General features: G+C 41.6%; 1 protein-coding gene across 3 annotated transcripts in view; it reads left to right on the top strand.

The window, feature by feature from the left end:
• Positions 1–20098, top strand: part of LOC127057813 (tropomodulin-2) — a 58141-nt gene that overhangs the window by 18542 nt on the left and 19501 nt on the right. For all 3 annotated transcript variants that reach the window (XM_050966918.1, XM_050966920.1, XM_050966919.1), the window contains 2 exons: positions 3444–3651; positions 7798–7954. In XM_050966918.1, the coding sequence (XP_050822875.1) occupies positions 3526–3651; positions 7798–7954 (283 nt within the window). In that variant the 5' untranslated portion in view covers positions 3444–3525. The remainder of the gene's footprint in view (positions 1–3443; positions 3652–7797; positions 7955–20098) is intronic.

The following is a 20098-nucleotide window of genomic DNA, read 5'->3' on the forward strand; positions in this document are numbered from 1 at the left end:
TCCACACTTGCTGACCAGCGCTGGATCACCAGCGCTGGAATCGCTACACCCGAGGCTCGACCGGGTGTACAGCCAGCGCTGCAAACCAGGGAGTTGCAGCGCTGGCCGTGCTTTGCAAGTGTGGCCACATCCTAAGTTGCAGCGCTGTAACCCCCTCACCAGAGCTGCAACTCTCTAGTGTAGCCATGGCCTGAGAACTTTGCGACCGGTCAGAAGATTACTAAACCTCCTAAAGGAATCCTGAAAATGTGTCTAGTTGTACTGTTAAAGGCAGGAATGACTTTATGATATTGTTATATTGCAATGGAAGTTGGAGTATAATGAAAAAGTTCTCTTTCATGTGTCAGGATGATAAGGTAATTCTATTAATATTTTAACAGATTTACCTTTATATTATTTTTTTAAATGTCCAGACCTAACGTGTGATGTTTATATAATTCTGGAGTTTTCACATCTGTAACCTATCCTATAAATTATTCTCTTCTGTCATGTGGGCTATTGACTTCTATTCAGAAACTGGATCAACAGCCAAAAGAGATGTATTTAAAATGCTTATTGGCTCATCTATTTTTCTGCCATTGACTTTTCTATTTTGGTTCTAATTCTCTCATTCAGTTTTTAGTTTAAAACTATAGGTGGAAGGGAACATTGTAAGAGTTTGATTATAATTAAATGGACTCTTTGGTTAGGATTTTGACTGAATAAAAGATAAAGGACCAGACCCTCAGGGGAAGTAAACTGGATTCAAGTCAATGGAGTTTTACCAGTTTACAACAGAAGAGGACCTGGTCCAGAAAATTCAATGTTATAGTTGCCCTATCGATATTTCTGTACAGATCGTTACTTTTTTATATCTTAATGGGACAAAATTGCAAAAATTGAAACTCCTGAAGTCTCTGCACCTTTGTGCGTCTATATTTCTAGGTGCACAAACTAGAGTTGGGCACACAAATTGTGACATGCCTAAATATGCATTCACACACACAACTGTCTTGTTTTGTACATGCATTCGTATTAACCGTGCACACACAAAAATCATTGTGCAAATTCTCATGTAAAATTACACGAAGACCACAGGGTTCATCTTTATAAATCTGATGAGGTAATGTCAGTGGCCTGAGCATAATTTTGAATTTTGTGCATTCAAGAATCTCAGCTGTAATCTGCACAGCTAGTATATTGTTCAGTTGGGAGGCAATGAGTTCTAATAGGTATGGCAGGGAGCTGGGAGCCTGGATTATGTTTTGGACTCTGCCACTAACTGCTTCATGCATCATACATTACTGCTGCTCTGAGGAGCAAGATTGCTCCCTCTTCAGCTTTTACGCAGTATTGCAAGCCATGCTACCAGTGCTAGAAAGAAGGGAATGAACAGAGGCAGGGAGCCACCACATACAAATCATAGGAGAATTATCTTATTAGTTGTGGCCACATGATAATCAATTACTTGGTTTTTGTTATTGATCTGCTGGGCAACAACTGAAAATTGACAACTGTTGAGTTTTAAAAACACAGGGTTCATGAAATGTTACGGACTTACTGTGTTTGTCCCCAAAGTCTGAATGCAGTTAAATTATTTGGAAATGATGTTTTAAATTAAAATTGGCAGTTTCCTTCAGGGGGATTTCTCGTTTTGCTGAAAAGTGTCACCATTTGTAATGCAGACAGCAGAGAATTCTAAAATAGACTATAAACCAGTGTGCCGGAAAGCTGCTTACATTACCATGAGGAGATGTGAACTGTTTCTTAAAACCTGTCAGGAACCCAGGCAGAATGGGATGGGAAAGGTCCTAGACAGAAACTCTACAATGAAACTGAGAAGAGACAGAATAGCTTTAGGGATAATATTGCTTCCCTTATTCCAGTGTTTCCCAGACTTGGGACGCCGCTTGTGCAGGGAAAGCCCCTGGCGGGCCGAGCCGGTTTGTTTACCTGCTGCGTCCGCAGGTCCGGCCGATCGTGGCTCCCATTGGCCATGGTTTGCTGCTCCAGGCCAATGGGAGCTGCTGGAAGTGGCAGGGGCCGAGGGACGTTTTTACTATTGTCACATGACACTCACCATATTTTCCCTTTAGCCAGGAGAACAAAGCAGATGCTTCTCTTTAGAAGCCACATAAAACAAATTCATCTCCCAAGTGAAGGATAATCTTGGTTCTCGATTATGTGATGCCTAAAGCTTCCCTTTGATGCTGCACCTACATAGCTCCTGCACTGCAGAAAGGATGTCCTAAATCAGTGGTTCCCAAATGGGTTCATGAACCCCTGGGGGTTCGCAAAATGTTACAGGAGGTTCTTGGGAAAAAATTCCCTAATGGCCGACAGAGCTGTCCCTAGGGACCCTGGGCAGCACGGGGCCAGCAGCCTGGAGCCCCTGGACTTCCAAAAGCAAAGCAGATCAAAGCAAGCATATCTATCACACTGAGGAGATTTAAACTTCAAGGTTCCTTATAAGAAATGGAAAGGGAGGTGGATTTTTTTGTTGTTTTTAAAATGAAATAGGCAGCTAGTGGTGTTTTTTAAATTATTATGAAGAACAAGTTTAAGTTTTGGTGTAACGTGCGTTGTTTCCCTGGACTGCTCAAGAACTGAATTCTTGTGTAGGAGGAACTCTTTGAGTTGGCTTCTTAAATACCTTCATGCTGTTTCACATCTGATACTCCTTGATGAAATATAGGAGCCTTGTCTTATAACAGACTTATTCAAAGTGGTACAAGCTACAAAAGTGAGATCTCAGAAAAGTGTTGCCATTTTCATAAGGTAATAAAAATACTGTAATGATAAATAATAATAATAAATAGTGTGTAATAAGCATGTCATAAAAACAAATTTTATATTTCCAAGATCACTGCTTTTATAATTTGTACTCAGGTAAAGGAGAAAATCCCTGAAAATATTCATTTTTAGGAGGGGGTTCGCAAGACACGATATTTTGATGAAAGGGGTTCACAGGTTGTTAAAGTTTGGGAACCACTGTCCTAAATTAATTCCTGTTGCTAGGACACTTGCTGCATAGGCCAGCATGGCACTGTCCCCGCCCTTAGGCAACATTTGGAGATAGGAGTGTGATTCCCAGCTCAAGTAGACATATTTGCACTCTCTCATCAAGCTAGTGTGCCAAAAACAGTAGCCCAGGTAGTGGTGAATGGCTGCGTGGGCTAGCCATCCAGAGTACAAGCCCACCCAGACCCCATAGGTACGTATTCCTGGGTACCCCGCAGCTACACTACTATATTTAGCATTCTAGTTTGGTGAGAGCTAGCGTGAATGTTTGCTTGAGCTGGAAACATACCCTTAGCTTCAAGTGTAGATGTAGCCTGACACTGCTGAGCCAGAGAAAATGTTTCCTTTTTTAAATTAATCCATAAACAAAATACATATGTGACCCCCTGAGCTATAGGTGTCTAGTGTAAAAGGAGACACTGACAACCGCTTGTTGTTAACAGTGAGTGGAACACCAAGAAGATTGCCTCCTGAATGGTTGAAATTTCTCAGGAGAGCATTGAGTGACCCTGTGCTGCAGGAGCCATGTCGCTGCCATTCCAAAAGGAGTTAGAAAAATATAAGAATATCAATGAAGATGAAATTCTCAGCAAACTGTCAGAGGAAGAGCTGAAACAATTGGAACATGTTCTTGATGACCTTGACCCTGAGGTAGGTAATGGGACAGAAACAGGACTGATGTTTCAAAATGAAGTAAGAGACACTGAGGCTTACTAGTATTCCAGGCACATAGAGGTGATCACATGTTCTGAAGGGTAAAGCACTAGACTAGGAACTCTGAGACCTTGGTTCTGTTCCCCGCTCTGCCACTGATGTGCTGTCTGACATTGGGCAAGTCTTTATGCTACCCCTTCTCTATTTAGGCAGTAAGTTCTTCAGGACAGAGATTCTCTTACTATGTGTTTGTACAGTGCCTAGCCTAATGAGGCTTTAATCTGGTTGGGGCTTCTAGGCACAGCTATAAGCAAATAATCATCATCATCAGTTTGTGAACATCACTTCTTTCTGAAATACACTGACTCTGTATTTTCAACGTACAAATTCTTTTTAATTGGGGAACATTTGCTTTGCCAAGACTAACTGAGCCATCTCCACTCAATTATATATCAGCCATATCTCTAGAGCTCTACATTAAGAAAAGACCGTAGTGTTGCAGACTTGCAAATGGCATGCACAGTATGCTTAGAAACCTGTGACCTGGGAGAAAAGATTACCTTTCACTTTAAGAAAGATGGGGCTGAGGTCACTGATACGGCTGTTGCTGGGAAGCTTGCACTGTGGGTGTTTGCATAATATCAAAGCTTTCAAATTGACCTAGGAATTTAGCTATCAGTTCCTAGTTTTCACCAAAAGAAAATACTGGTTCCAAATGTTGAACAAGGTAGAATGGAATGGAACTGGAAAGTACTTTCAGGGACACTACAAATTATTCAAAGACATTCCATACTGCTAGTATTCCAGTCAACCCAGCTCCCTGGCCAATTTCCTAAACTAGCAGACCAAATCTGATTGACACTGGAGGGAAAATAAGGATGACCAAAAAAAGGTTAATCATTTCAAGTTTCTTAGCACTCTATATGAAGGTTAGCCGGTAATGGCAATGACCAACCATATTTTTTACACTAAGTACTTTCTGCACACTCAATTTATTTACTGAATATTAGACTCTCATAGTCATCTGTACTGGGATAAAAGGGGGGGCAGAATGGAGAAAGAAGAGAGGAAATAGAAAAGAACAGAAAAAAAAAGAGGGAGAATTGGAAAGAGAAAGAGACATCGAAAAGAGTAGGTAAAGTTAGGAAGGGAGAGAGGTTCTCTCTTTCCTCTACCCTTCACATGTCCTGTTTATTTCAACTGTCAGCTGTTCAGGTCAGAAACTGTACTACTCTATTTGTACAGAGTTTGCACAATGGGTCTCAGTTGGTCCCTTAGCACTACTGTAAAAAACACAGTTAATAAGGGGTAAGAGATATTTGGCTGAGGGTATGTCTACATCACCCGCCGGATCGGCGGGTAGTGGTCGATCTATTGGGGATCGATTTTATCGCGTCTACACTAGACCAAAATCGATCCCCGATCATTCTGCTGTCGACTCCGGAACTCCACCACACGCGAGAGGTGGAAGCGGAGTCGATGGGGGAGCAGCAGTGGTCGACTTGCCGCCATCCTCACGGCCAGGTAAATCGACCTAAGGTACGCTGACTTCAGCTATGGTATTTGCGTAGCTGAAGTTGCGTATCTTAGGTCGACTCCCCCCCAGTGTAGACCTAGCCTGAGAGTACTTGAGAATGTAATTTTAATAGTTACATCTAGTCAATACATTGCTGTAAAGAAATGGCTCCACTTAAAAAAAAAAAAAAAAAAAGTACCTTATAGTGGAGTTTAAATTCAGAACATTATACAAACATGGCATCACTCTCTCTACAGTTTGTGAGCACCTACAGGATAATAGGGTTATAAGGAATAGCCAGCACAGAATTGCCAAGAACAAATCATGCCAAACCAATCTAATTTCCTTCTTTGACAGGATTACTGACCTAGTGGATAGAGGGGTAACAATAGATGTGATATATCTTGATTTCAGACAGGCCTTTGATGCAGTCCCACATGACATTCTTATAAGCAAACAAGGGAAATGCAGTCTGTGTGAAATTACTGTAAGGTGAGTGTACAACTGGCTGAAAGACTGTACTCAAAGAGTAGTTATCAATGGTTCACTGTCAAACTGGGATGGCGTGTCTAGTGGGGTCCTGCAGTGGTCAGTCCTGGATCTGGTACTATTCAATATTTTCATTAATACTTGGATAATGTAGTGGAGCGTATGCCTCTATAAAAAATTTGTAGATGACACCAATCTGAGAGTAATTACAAACACATTGGGGGACAGGAAAAAAATTCAAAATGACCGTGAGAAATTAGAGAGCTGGCCTGAAATCAACACGATGGAATTCAATAAAGACAATTAAGAAGGAAAAATCAAAGGCACAACTACAAAATGGGGAATAACTGGCTAGATCGGGGTGGGCAAACTTTTTGGCCTGAGGGCCATGTCAGGTTTCCAAAATTGTATGAAGGGCTAGTTAGAGGAGGCTGTGCCTCCCCAGACAGCCAGGCGTGGCCCAACCCTGCCCCCATCCAATCCTCTCCCCCTGCTTCTCACCTCGACGCCCACCCAAGACACCTGTCCCATCCAACCACCCCTGTTCCCTGACAGCCCCCCCGAAACCCCTGCCCCATCCACGCCCCCCTGCTCCCTGCCCCGACTTCCCCCAGACCCCCTGCCCCTGAGTGCTCCTCACCGCCCCATCCAACCCCTCCTCTCATTCCTGACTGCCCCCCCTGGGACCTCTGCCCCATCTAACCACCCCTTCTCCCTGTCCCCTGACTGCCCCGGAACCCCTGCCCCTGACTGCCCCCTGTGGCCCCATCCAACCCCCCTTCTCCTTCCTGACTGCTCCCCGGGACCTCTGCCTTCATTCAACCCCCCTGTTCCTCACCCTCTGACCTCCCCAATCCCTATCCACACCCCTGCCCACCACTCTGAACACCCCTGCCCCCTTACCGCACTGCCTGGAGCACCGGCGGCTGGCGGTGCTAAGCCGCACCTCCCAGAGCACCAGGACAGGCAGCCATGCCACCACACAGCACAGAGCACTGGGTCAGGCTAGGCTTTGCAGCTGCACTGTCCCAGGAGCTCACAGCCCTGCTGCCCAGAGCATTGCGCTGGTAGTCGGGCAAGCTGAGGCTGCAGGGGAAGAGGACCAGCAGGGGAGGGGCCGGGGGCAAGCCTCCCCGTCCAGGAGCTCAGGGGCCGGGCAAGACAGTCCCGTGGGCCACCGTAGTTTACCCACCTCTGGGCTAGATGGTACTGCTAAAAAGGATCTGGGGTTATAGTGGATCACAAATTGAATATGAGTCAACAGTGTGATGCAGTTGTGAAAAAAGCTAATATCATTCTGAGGTGTATTAACAGGAATGTTGTATGGTAGGACATGGGAGGTAATTGTTCCACTCTACTTGGCATTGGTGAGGCCTCTGCTGGAGTACTGTGTCCAATTCTGGGTGCCACACTTCAGAAAAGAAAATATATGGATAGCTTGGCAAAAGTCCAGAGCAGAGCAACAAAAATGACAGAAGATTTAGAAAACTTGACCTATGAGGAAAGGTTAAAAAAACAGGGCATGTTTAGTTCTGAGAAAAGAAGACTGAGTTATAATTATAAGAATTATAAGTTTTCAAATATGTAAAGGGCTGTTATAAAGATGACATGATCAATTGTTCTCTATGTCCACTGAAGATAGGACAAAAAGTAATGGGCTTGATCTGCAGCAAGGGAGATTTAAGTTAGATATTAGGAAAAACTTTCTAACTATAAGGATAGTTAAGCTCTGGAATAGGCATCCAAAGGAAATTGTGGAGTCCCCAGCACTGGAGGTTTTTAAGAGCAGGTTGGACAAACACCTGGCAGGGATGGTCTAAGTTTAGTTGGTCCTGCCTCAGTGCAGTAGTCTGGACTTGATGGCTTCTCTAGACCCCTTCCAGCCCTACATTTTTGTGATTCCCTGATTCTATGAAATGCTACATACCCAAAGCTTCCTCATCAGGGGCCAGATTCTCAGCTGGTGTAAATTGGCATAGCTCAAATGATATCAGTGGAGCTATGACAATTTATGCGATCTGAAAATCTGGCCACAGGTGTCTGTGTGTTAATACTGTCATGAGACTTGAGGACTTCTTGAGGACCTCCCAGATCAATATTTTTATGATTCTGTATCTGCATCTCATATATTTTGGTAGAATGCACTTCTGCCGGCGGGCTTCCGACAAAAAGACCAGACCAATAAAGCTGCCACAGGCCCTTTCGACAGAGATCGACTGCTTTCATACTTGGAGAAGCAAGCACTGGAACACAAAGACAGGGAAGACTTTGTGCCCTTTACAGGGGAGAAGAAAGGTAATGGTTCACCCTCACCAATGCCTGCAACAAGGTGGTATTTGAACATATTAATTACCAGCTGTGGGGCCTCTCAGGGAAATTAACCAGGGGGAGGTGGATGGATGCCAAATCATAGGCTTTAAATTTAGAGCCAAAAATACTTTTTAAAGCAAACCAAATAAAATGCTAGTTTTATCTGTGGTCTAGTGTCCTGCACACAAGACCAGGAGCCAACAGCTCTGGAGTTCTAATCTCAGTTCTTATAGCAACTCTCTCTGAGGGCTTGGGGAAGAAGCTGCCAGTCCAGCCAGGTGCTGGGCACTGTGCCCCTAATTCAGCAAACCACTTAAGCACTCCCATTGACTTCACTGGGTCTAGTCACGTGCTCACAGTTAAGCATGTGCTAGAATACTATTATGGATCAGACCCTTAAATAGACACTGTCAACTCAAATATCACTCCTTTCTGAATAATTGTTACCTGCTATTGCTATAAGTAACACCTAAGATCACTGTAAAGGAAAGAGATTAGAGCAAACAGTTATTTTTCCAGTTGGTTTCTTTGTACATTTGACAGCACTATTCAGTTTCATCTTCCTCCTGTTTTTATAGGGGTTTGCCATATAGCCACAGAGGAGAGAAAAATATTTTTAAACACAGGAAAGAGTGATTGTAAAACCCCAAACATTTGCAAGGTGACTTAGGCAGGAGTGGCAACTACTTTTAATTTACTCCTTAAACAGCTGACTAGATTTCAAGTATACTCTGTCCCTTTAACATCACTGCCTCATTTTCCTCATCAGTACATTGAAAATAATATTAATACTTGCCTAAGGCCTCCTATCAGCAAGGTATTTAAGCATGTGCCTAACTCTGAGCATGTGAGTAGTTCCATTTATTGCAATGCAGCATGCTTAAAGTTAGGCATGTGCTTAAATACCTGGCCAACTCAACGACTAAATGATTAACAACCTACTCTGACCCCTAAGAAAGTAAATGGCAAAATTATTGATTTTAATGGGACCAAGATTTGGCTCTAATTACTGTTTACGAAAGTGCTTGGAAGATATAAAGTGCTTAGGGTGACCAGATGTCCCGATATTATAGGGACAGTCCTGATATTTGGGGCTTCATCTTATATAGGTGCCTATTACCCCCACCCTCTGTTCTGATTTTTCACACTTGCTGTCTGGTCACCCTAAAAGTGCTATTTGTATGCTATTTGTATGTATAAGTATGTAGTAAGTTACTATTACTACATTTCATGTTCCTCCTTTTTAAAAAAAAGGACATCATAAAAAAATCTTTTCAAAGAGCGATGACACCTAGATTTCTCTAACTGAAGCATTATTTTAGATCATTGCACATTGTCGTCCCTATTTTCTTCCCCAGCACCTTATCCAGTTTTTAATTTTAATGACATAAGGACTGATCCTAAGCTCATTGAAGTCAATGGGATACTTACCATTGACTTCACTAGGTCAGAATTGGGCACATATTGTTTAGAAAGGAAAAACCAGTCTATCTGAGCAGGGATTTATTACCAACCCCTCCTCTTGAGTGACCTCTATGCAGAATCTGTTAATATCATGTTAAACTGTTACAGATTTCCTTTCTACTATTGACTAATGATTCTTCTTATGAGGCCTGTGCATGGATTTAAAAAAACAAAAACAACAAAACTTGATCTGATTTTTAAACAATTATAAAATCATATTTCCAATTTAAATATATTTTTCTTTTAAAAAATAAACCTATTTGAAATTATCGCAACCTATGTTAAGCTATACATTTACCATAATCTATTTAAATTATTTAAATTAAATAAAAATAATATTAAGCAGTAAATGTTAGCTGCTAAAATTTTAAAGCAAGTCAAATTGTTGAACTGGAGGAAGTCACTGACTAAGCACTTGGAACTAGAGTTCGCTGAAGTGCTAAACCAGAGCTTTTGACACTAGTAGCCTCTTCTGTAGAGGTGCAGAGAGAATATTTACTTCATTTCAGGTTATTCAGCAAGTTCATGGCAATAACTAGCTCAAAGTTGAGAAACAAATTGGGAGCTAAAAAAGCAGGAAAGCTTATTTTCCTCATCCAATCTATAAATAAAAACTGGGTGTGAAAGGACAAGATCTACTAGTTCTAAAATCTTGAAGGATATGGTGACTAGAAACAATCAGTTCAATTCACTAACTACAGATGATACTTCCTTTATTTAATAAAGCAGTTAGTTTTAAATACAAAATGTATTTTGATAAACTTTTTTCTAATGTATCCAGCACATTTAAGGTAGTATTATTTAACTAATAACAATTTTAAAATGCTGGTTTTGTGTATTTTTAACTGAATTCCAATTTAGATCCATCTAAAGTTTGACACAAATCACAAGTAAAAAATCATCTATTAAACAATATATAATTCATAATTTTCTAACATAAAAAGTGTAAAAAATTAAGAATCTGAATAAATGTGTTAAGCTATATAGTTGCTTCAATAAATGTATGTAGATATTGCATATCATTCTGGGTAGCAAAAAGTAGTACTAAATTGTGTAAAGGCTACATTTAGTTACAAATTAATGTATTTTAGTCAATGAGAATCAATCTTTCTTTAGGAAAGTAACTAAAAGGTACAAATGCAAACCATGATTCAAATTGATACTTTAGATCAAGTTTCCTGCTTGCTGATTTGAATCATGATTTAAGTTGGTGATTTAAATCACTCTGCTTTAAATCAATCCACCCTGGCCATGTGCATGTTAGACTCATAGACTTTAAGGTCAGAAGGGACCATTATGATCTTCTAGTCTGACCTCCTGCACAACGCAGGCCACAGAATCTCACCCACCCATTCCTATAATAACCCTCTGACCTATGTCTGAGCTATTGAAGTCTCAACTTGTGGTTTAAAGCAAATGACTGGTGCCCCATGCTGCAGAGGAAAGCGAAAACCCCCCAGGACCTCTGCCAATCTGCCCTGGAGGAAAATTGCTTCCCGACCCCAAATATGGTGATCAGCTAAACCTTGAGCATGTGAGCAAGACTCACCAGCCAGACACCCAGGAAAGAATTCTTTGTAGTAACTCAGATCCCACCCTATCTAGTGTCCCATCACAGGCCATTGGACATATTTACCGCTAATAGTCAAAGATCAATTAATTGCCAGAATTAGGCTATCCCGTCATACCATCCCTTCCATAAACTTATCAAGCTCAGTCTTGAAGCCAGATATGTCATTTGCCTCTACTGCTCTGTCACAGTCATGTCTGATTTTTAATGATTAGTTAGTGTTAGAGGTAAGATTGGCTTCTTTTTTGTCCTGTCTACATTAGAGAATTTGAACTTCCGCTGCTTGGATCCCCTAGCAGACCTGACACACACAACACAAAAAATTGCTACCCATGAGGTGCAGGATTTCACACCACCCTCGGGATTGCACTTGTCCTGTGTAAGGCTAATCATTGCGTTGTCCACCACTGGGTCACTCTGCAATGAGATATTGGGTAGTTTTTCATCTTTAGGTTTTCTTTGGATACTCTTAAAAACACATGATTCTTCAACGTGTCCAGGTTGTATTAACCCTGATTATTAATTTGCAGTTTCTGTGATTTAGTAACATCACTGTTACACAAACCACAAATAACTGTACTTCTCACCTATCCCTCAGCATAGAATCAGCTCAGCCTTTCTTGCACACAAAGCTGCTGTTATCTTAGTTAGTTAATGTAAAGTAAGTACAACACAAATGCTGATTCAGGGGGTTATTAGAATATAGTTATACCAGTGCTTTTATTGCTAAAGCAATTATTCCCTTGATTTCTCTTGTGTCCCTCTTTTGGGCTCTTTGTCCCAGATTAAGTCCCCAGTGTGAGCCTTAGCAGATTAAAACATATGAAAAGAAACCTCATGGCCACTGCATTATGTAACTATTTGGCAATTATCTAAACAGGGAACTCTCCTCTATTCTCAGAGAAGTTGGTGGCCAAATCCCTTGAAAATATCTGTGTCTTCCTTTATTAAGACTGATTATATTCCTATATTATTTTAAGATTTATCTAACTAGATCAATAATGACAATTATGTCCCGTTCAGCACCATAGCATCCAAGAACTTGGTGGTTTGTCCACCAATTTGTGTGCTGGTTTTAGTGCATGACTTCAGGAAAGAATCATTCCCTCATGCTGGGACTGCTGGAGCCTGTGTGTGCTGTCATCTGATTGAAGTGCATGTTTTAACAGCATTCCATAGAGGTTGTTTGCGCGCGCACACACACACACACACCCTGGCTACACTTAAGTCAGTGGCTAAAGTGTCATTGACTTCAATGAGGCCAGAATTTCATCCTGTGTTCACTGCCTTATTATGTTCTCCTCTTTCCCTCTCTGCTACATAGAGGGGGAGATACGGCACGCTGTAATTTGAATCCAATAAAATGTTACTGAGACACTCATCTACCACATAAACAAGCACTGTGGGCTTTCTACAAGCTGTAAAATGAGTCTTTTCTAATGTGACGCTGATCAAATCTGATGAATGTTGTATAAGGACCAGGAGCAAGTAGGACTGGCTGTAGATCTTAGTACCAGCGTTCCTAGTCTCAGACTTACTTAGCTTGGCAAAACTCATTGAATAAGTAACTATGGCATGATTGTTTTGAAAGATTAATGGCTAGATTCTCAATTACATTAGGGGCTTATCTACATTGGGAAATTGACTGGAATAGCTACTGCTGTAAAATATTCTGCAATGGCTGTTCCAGGAGAGCTTCTCAGGGGGACACTCTATTCTGGAATAAAAGTCACAAGCCCTAAGGCCCCCTTAAACTCTACTGCCAATATAAAGGGGTTGGAAAGTGGGTGTGCATATAATTTAGACCTACTTTCTGGCCCCTTTACACTGCTGGAGCAATATAAAGAGGCATTAGTGAAAATGAGAATCAGGCCCTAAAATTTCATCTTAATTTTAAGGGTACCCTGTTAATTAAAAATTAAGATCTTGGATCTCCTGTTCTGGAAAATTAGAAACGGAAGGCACAGAAGCCAATATGCCATCCAGCACAATTCCCCTTTGAGGAATGTCTGTATGTCAGTGGGATTCAAGTGCATCAGGCTTTGTTTAAGGTTTTGTCACTATTTTGCACTTTACTATTTGTCGTCCACTAGGAAATATATTCTTTGAAGATTAACCTTTGGAGGAAGCATTCCACTTGCTAAGTGACATTTCTACATGTTGCTATGGGCATGATGCAAAACTTACCCTGCCATGGAAGGTCTTTGGCAAGCTGAAAAGAAAAAGGAGATGTATTTTAAAATCCAGCTCCTCCCCCTGAAAGAGTTTGTGGTCCATCATTTTTCCTTATTCAGTGTTTCTGCCTTCTTTTGTTAGCTTTTCATCAGGGAGTTCTTGACAAAGAAGCATCCAGCATCAACCAGATAGCTGAAAGATGAAATTTAGTTGCCTGCATTGGTTCTTATATTTTTAACACTGCCATAAGGTTTTGATTATGCTACACAACAAGCCAAAACAAATTCCAAAACTAATGGGGAGACATTCAGAGGAGTCAGAACACAGGAAGTATTAAACACTAGCTCAAAGGGGACTTAAGGGTATGGAGAGTTGCCTTGTAGCTTATTGTAATCATCTTATGTGGGACTTGCAGTATTTGGCAAAAACAACGGAGCGTATGGCTTGCATTATAGTTTTGGGCCTCTGCCATAGGTTAGGAACTAAAGGGTCAATCCTGTAAATGTTGAGTGCTCTGCTCCCAGTTCAGCAAAGCACTTAGGCATGTGTTTAATTTTAAGCATGTGAGTAATCTAATTGATTTGAATGGGATTGCTCATGTGCATAAAGTTAAGTGCATGCTTAAACGCTTTACTGCATAAGGGTCCAAGTATTCAGCACCTTTGAGAATTGCACCCTAGATGGCCAAGAATTCAGTTGCCACAGAGATCACATCTCCGCATATGCTCCATGATAGCAGTTATCATTGTCCAAATGGTATTGGTTGTCTGTCCCCAGATTGGAGCCTGAAGAGTATAGAAAATGGGCATTGCTTTTGTAGGTTCCTCATCTTTGGAATTTGCTCCCACTTACAGGCTGCCAAAGCAGAGGTTTGGTGACTTTCAAGAGCTGATGTGAAACACGCTTTTTAAGTCTGGGCGTCTCACTAGCAGGGGGTTCATTACTGTTGAGCAGCAGCGAGATGGTGGGAGATATGTCTGATTTGTGTAGCCACAGGGAATGGCAATCTGTAATGTTTACTTTGTAGGTTTTTTGACTAGCTCCTATCTGTAACAGATGCTCTAGCAATTCTTATATCAGAGGCAATAAACTCCGGTTCAAGAGATACGCCTACTGACTCACTGCATTATATAAATACAGCTGGATCAATTGTCAGCCATGTTTGTACAATTATGGGGCCTTGTAAGTTAATGAAAGTTTGGTGCACAGGAAAGGCAGGATTAAGTCCCAAAATGTTTAACACTGACGATGATACTACATAGGCGCAATCATATTAAAAAGGAATCTTTTGGGAGGACACAGGAATGAGACTATGCAGGGGCCATATTGTGGCTAAAACTGAACAAGGTTCAGCAATGGAAAGGATGATCCTGTGGCTCCACCACTTGACTGGCAATCAAGTAACCTGGGTTCAGTTCTCAGCTCTGCCACAGACTGCACAAGTCATGTCATCTTTCTTCCCCCCCACCATCTCCTGTATCTAAAAGAAGTACAATAATCCTGCCTTTCTTTCTGCTTTTGTTTAGACTACACACTCCTCACAGCAGGGGATCTCACTTACTATGTGTATGTACAGCACCTAGCCTGTTGGAGCCCCGACCTTACTTGAGGTCTCTCGGTGCTACCAGAATACAGATTTATTTATTATCAACAACATTTCCCCTTCTGCTTCCCTTGCAGAGGTTGCCCCTATGTGACACTAACAAACAGTAACTGAAAAACAACCCAGTTATTAAACATTCTAAGATATGACCATTCAAATTTAGAATGTAAGTAGTAAAAGTTGGGTACATCCTTGCTTGCATCTAGTACTGCTGTTTCCAGTCAGTCCTGCAGCATTATCCTTGTTTTCTATAATATCTCCTGCTGCTTGCCAAACAATTTCATGTTGGGTCTGATCCAGCTCCAGTCAAAGTCAGTGGAAAGACTCCAGTGGATCAGACCCAGGAGGACTAGTGCTGGGAAAGGAAGGGGAAATCCACGCTCTTTGTATGTGACTAAATGTGAACATTTTTCGATCAGCTGAAAAACAAAAGAAAAAAGGAGGAAAATAATGACTAAACAAGAGCTTTTTTCACCAAGCTGTTGTCATCAACCCCCCTATCCCCAAGAAGAGACCATCGATCTTTCATATACTAATAGTGCCAAGAATACCATCAGCGTTCAGCAATAAAAATGAGAGTCATTTTCAGAATGAATATGGGCATTTTTCCCAACCCTAGGTGCTTTTCTGATAATGGAGTCACGTTTAAGGGTTATATAGCCTTCGGGAGGAGAAGCCTAACTAAAATATCAAACAGCTGATAAAAGTGAAAAGTTTAAGTATTTTAATAGGCGATTCTGGCTGGTGGAAGGTTTTGTTTGGAAAGACTCTATTATTTATGTAGTTTTGGGATGATAAACAAAAGTCAGTTTTTACTCTCCAAAGCTAAAATACTGTTGGCTGCTTTGCCTGAAATGTTGTCAGCTTCTTCAGGCTTTTTGGAGCTTTAAGACCTGTGTTCAGAGTTGACTATAACCTCTAGCATAGACTCCCTTACAATATTGTTAGCGGTGAAGCCTATGGTTAGGGTTGCCCAACAGTTTCCATTATAAGACCCTGTTTTCAGTTACTTACAACTTTGCCAAATTTATACTGCTCAGGCTGAAATGTCCATGCTGAGTGTCTACTCCAGGCTGATTTTTTTTTGAAAGTTTCAGCTAAAGTGGTCTAGCTGTTACCAAGAACAAAATTGGGAGAAGGGAGGAGACATTGTTTTGTCGCTCCAAAGTACATTTTTCCAGCCATTTAGTTGAGGCTCCATGTTTTAGAGCAGGGGTTTAAAATTGTATGGTGAGTGTCACCCTGGTGTCAGGGCTGAGCCTTTTGTGATTCCCACGAAAATTTGCCTGAGTTATAAGCCTCTGAAAATCTTAGCTGGCACATGCTCAGTAGAGACGTGGTAGAGTCTGGCAGCTAAATTCTCCATATGACCTTCCCTTTCCTCTTGCCCTGCCATGCTCATCTCCTTCAACCTCAGAGACTGCTTCTGCCTATTTGACTGCCTCACCCACTGAGGCAGACTAATATTGCCTTACTTTGATCTGAGGTCCTATGGGAAGGGCTCTTAAGAACTGTCCCAGGATGGCTTGGTCCATCATTTTCTCTACTGACCTAGTCTCGGGGCCTAGCCACGAGCCACAAGGTCCCATAATCGTTGAGCCACTACACATTGTTGTTCCTCCCAGGGAAATGGTTCAACCCAAAACTGGATTCTACATGTCTTTGGAATCAGTTTCGGTCTATCTAAGAGGCAGCCTTCAACACAAGCTAGGTGCCCACCTGCTTGTTGCTTACTGGTCAGTGGGCTTCCTGTGTCTCACTCATCAGGAAGGTGCTGTGTTCATTCTTTCCCTGCTGCACTTGTCATTCTTTCAAAGATACGGAGGAAGGCTCCGGATCATCACCTGGCCCCAGATTCACAAGACCAGTTACCAGCCAGACTGAGCTTCTCTCTCAATCACCAACCACATTTCCCTAAGTCCCTTGGCCCAACTGCTTCTGCAGCTACTTCTCTTGCTGGAAGTGGGCCTCTTACCACTGCTGTTGCAGACTGCCCATCAACTGCAGGACTATAGCCTGGATCTGCCGCTATAGCATAGTTGTCTGCTGCTGCTGTTGCACCATCACCAATAAGCTGATCACCTCCTCCATCTTCTTAATTAGCGAAGCTGGATGGGGTCAGTCAATCCTCGAGGCTTCACTTTCCCCCTTTCTTTTTTTTCCTGGCACCAGCAATCCTCCTCACTCTTCTCCTGTATCAGAGACTGATTGCAGTGCCCGCCTTCTCCACGACATATAATGTGGCAGCTTCTCCCAAGCTCTCAAAGAAACAGTGCAGCACCCACAGTCCCTTTGAGGCAAGTGTCCTGTCCAGACTTAAACAAAACTGCTTCCCCTCCCAGAGGATTCTGGTAGTGATAGTGTTAGTGGTCGGTGAAGCTGCTACTGCTTCATCAGCCAGTGTGGACTCTCTGACCCTTTATAGACTCAGATGCAGCTCCCCCTCCTTAACTGGCCCATTTGGAAGCACTTGTTCAGGCATAGCAGAGCTGGACCTACTTCAGTTACAGGGGCCAGCCAGCCACACTGTGACAGCAACTTTTAAGCTATGAGAACTTTTGAGTGCTTGACTTTGCAAACTTAATCTTTAAATATAAGATTGTTGTGGGAGGGGGTTGTATGTTTATTTGTTTGGTTTTGGATAAACTCTGATACAGGGTAAGTAGTGCCTGATGGAAAGGTGTATTAATGTGACAGGAGTTATACTAGACTGTTTTTATATTACTAGTTTTCAGCTTTCAACCGAATTGAGCCTGGCCAGTTTTCTTGTTTATAACTCAGTGTATTGCTGGTAAGAATTCATTTAATTATATTTTAATAGAGTATTTTTAGAGAGGAATTTAAGCAAACATCAAAAGGAAAGAATCCTTTACTTTAGATGGAAAATGTGAATCTTGTGTGTAATTTATGTCAGGCAGAGTTCCAAGATTATTGAATTTCACATCAAAGGTCACTCAAGCATTCTGTAATCAAGAATAAATAGGACTTCATTTTTCAATGATTCATCGAATGTAAGGAGTAATAACCAGAAAATTTTAAAGCAAGAGAACAAAAAAGACTCAGGCTGCAATCTGAGAATCACATTTGCCTGATAAACACTTTTTATACTTTATATATATATATATAAATACACCCACACACACATATACATACACACAAGCTGCATGGAAAAAATATGAACCAAAACTCCCATTTGTATTTTACACTCTACTGTTTTCATCAGTATGGATTTCTCACTGTGCAACAGGACATTTGGCCGACAGTAAGTGGGGCAGTACACAGATCCAGAAGTGTGTAGAGAGGCACAAAAAAATCAAATGCACATTTTGTTTAGGTTATACAAAAGCTGAGTGTGCAGTAAGCCATTCAAAAGATTATTTCATCTGCATTTTATCAATATAGCACTCTGGAATGGCAGCTATGACCTATTCTGTAGGTCCTTATTGTTGAACATAGTTATGGAAATGATTCCTCTCTATGGTGTTGGAATGTGGCTGAGAGGTTGAGCAGTGTTGCTAGGAACTATGCAGCTGGACAACTGGCACAGCCATTTCTGGGGTCGAGGGGCTCTCTAGCCCCTGATGAGGGATATGAAGAGCCCAGGCAAGAAGATATAGACAATATTGTCAACATTTGTCAGCCCTGCTGTCCTTGTTTGGGATTTCATTTCTGGAATTTAGGGCATTGTCTGGCTAGTTCATGCTGCTCAGTGCAAGGTCAGTAGCCTACTGGTATCACCATCATGGATGAAGACAGGTCTTTAGTCTACCTAACGTCAATGGGCTTAAGTGGCTGTCATGTTTCTTTAAGGAAACATACTTGACAGCCAATGGCCCATTCTACTGATAGTTTAATTAGATATTCTGATTACTTTTGGTCCTCTACCATTGAAAATGTGAGTTTGCTTCTTCTAGGTCATCCTAGTGCACAGATGATTCACGACAGATGGGTGCATGGTGACAACCAGACACTAAGTTTGATCAGCTATAGCCTAGGGGGATTTAAATCTTATGGTATGGCTCAGAGCATTTGCTTTTTCTTCACCATAGCATCTGCAAATCACATCTATCAGCACAGTTCTGAGTTGTGGATAATCTGACAAATGTAACCTGCCTTCATTCGGAAACAGAGTTAAGTACTTCTTGCTGCAAGTTTTCTACGTACTACACACCCAACACTTGCACTTGACCATTTTCTTTGATATTGCCGGGATGTCTCTGAATCATCTCATCTGTAAAATGAGGATACTTACCTACCTCACAGGAATGTACTGAGGGTGAAATACATTTATGCCTATGAAGTGCTCTGAGAGCCTTGGGTAGCATGTGTGACAGAAACACAAAGTATTATTTTATCAGTCACTTGTCAGCTGGCATTTTAAGCAATTCTTCATGTAGAACAGAGATTTTTTTGTAATAAGAATGGAAGAGGTTGTGGGCAAGAAGGGAAGTAAACTTCTGGGCCAGTCATCCTTGACGGTATGTCTTCAATTTTCATTTCAAGAGTTTCTGAGCCCATTCAGTCTTTAAATTCATTGCTGGAGGCTGAGAGTATTGAGATTTGTGCAGACAGACTTGCTGGAAGAGATAAATGAATCTGGGTATTATCTGCCTAAAAATGCTAATCGGGACCATCATGGAAAAAGATTTAAGCCACAGACGCATGCAGCTATTGAAAAGCAAAAGACACAGGAATGTGTAATGGAAAGGAGCAATATCAGAAGAACATTCATTTATGGTGACAGAATGGCATCACTGAAACAAATGAAAATAAAGCTGTTTCGGAGCAGTGTCAGAAAGGCCCAGGATGTACTCTAAGCATTTGATTTACAGTGTCAAAACTTGCAGAAAATAAGACAATTTAGAACTGACAGTGGACCAGATCCACCTCTATCCAAAGGTCATTGCAGTCTCAGTACAAAGGAATTATCTAAAGCCTGACAGAAATTTAGTTGTTTAGGACTAAGGCACAAAGGGACTAAGGCTCAGCTGTATTTCTGCTAAATGAGTCTAAAAGCATTATGGACAGTAACAAATTGGGAATCACTGACTTAGCAGATCAATGGTATTATCCAGTGCAGTTACTCCATTGCTTACAAGCTGGTGGCGTGGCTTTTAATGTTGTCCAGTTCCTCATTAAAGTGACCTAGATTTTTCTCTGATTCAGCTGTCATAGACTGGAAGTACCATAGAGATTGATGGTCTTGGCCTTTGAGAAAAGCTACATGGAGCCACCTGCTAATGCCTATATAAGAGCAGTGTCCAGTGGGGGAAGAATTGAAAGGGTCTAGGATAGGTTGTACAAGGGTCTGTGGTAG

Source organism: Gopherus flavomarginatus, chromosome 9 (genome assembly GCF_025201925.1).
Source record: "Gopherus flavomarginatus isolate rGopFla2 chromosome 9, rGopFla2.mat.asm, whole genome shotgun sequence".
Taxonomy (NCBI): Eukaryota; Metazoa; Chordata; order Testudines; family Testudinidae; genus Gopherus; species Gopherus flavomarginatus.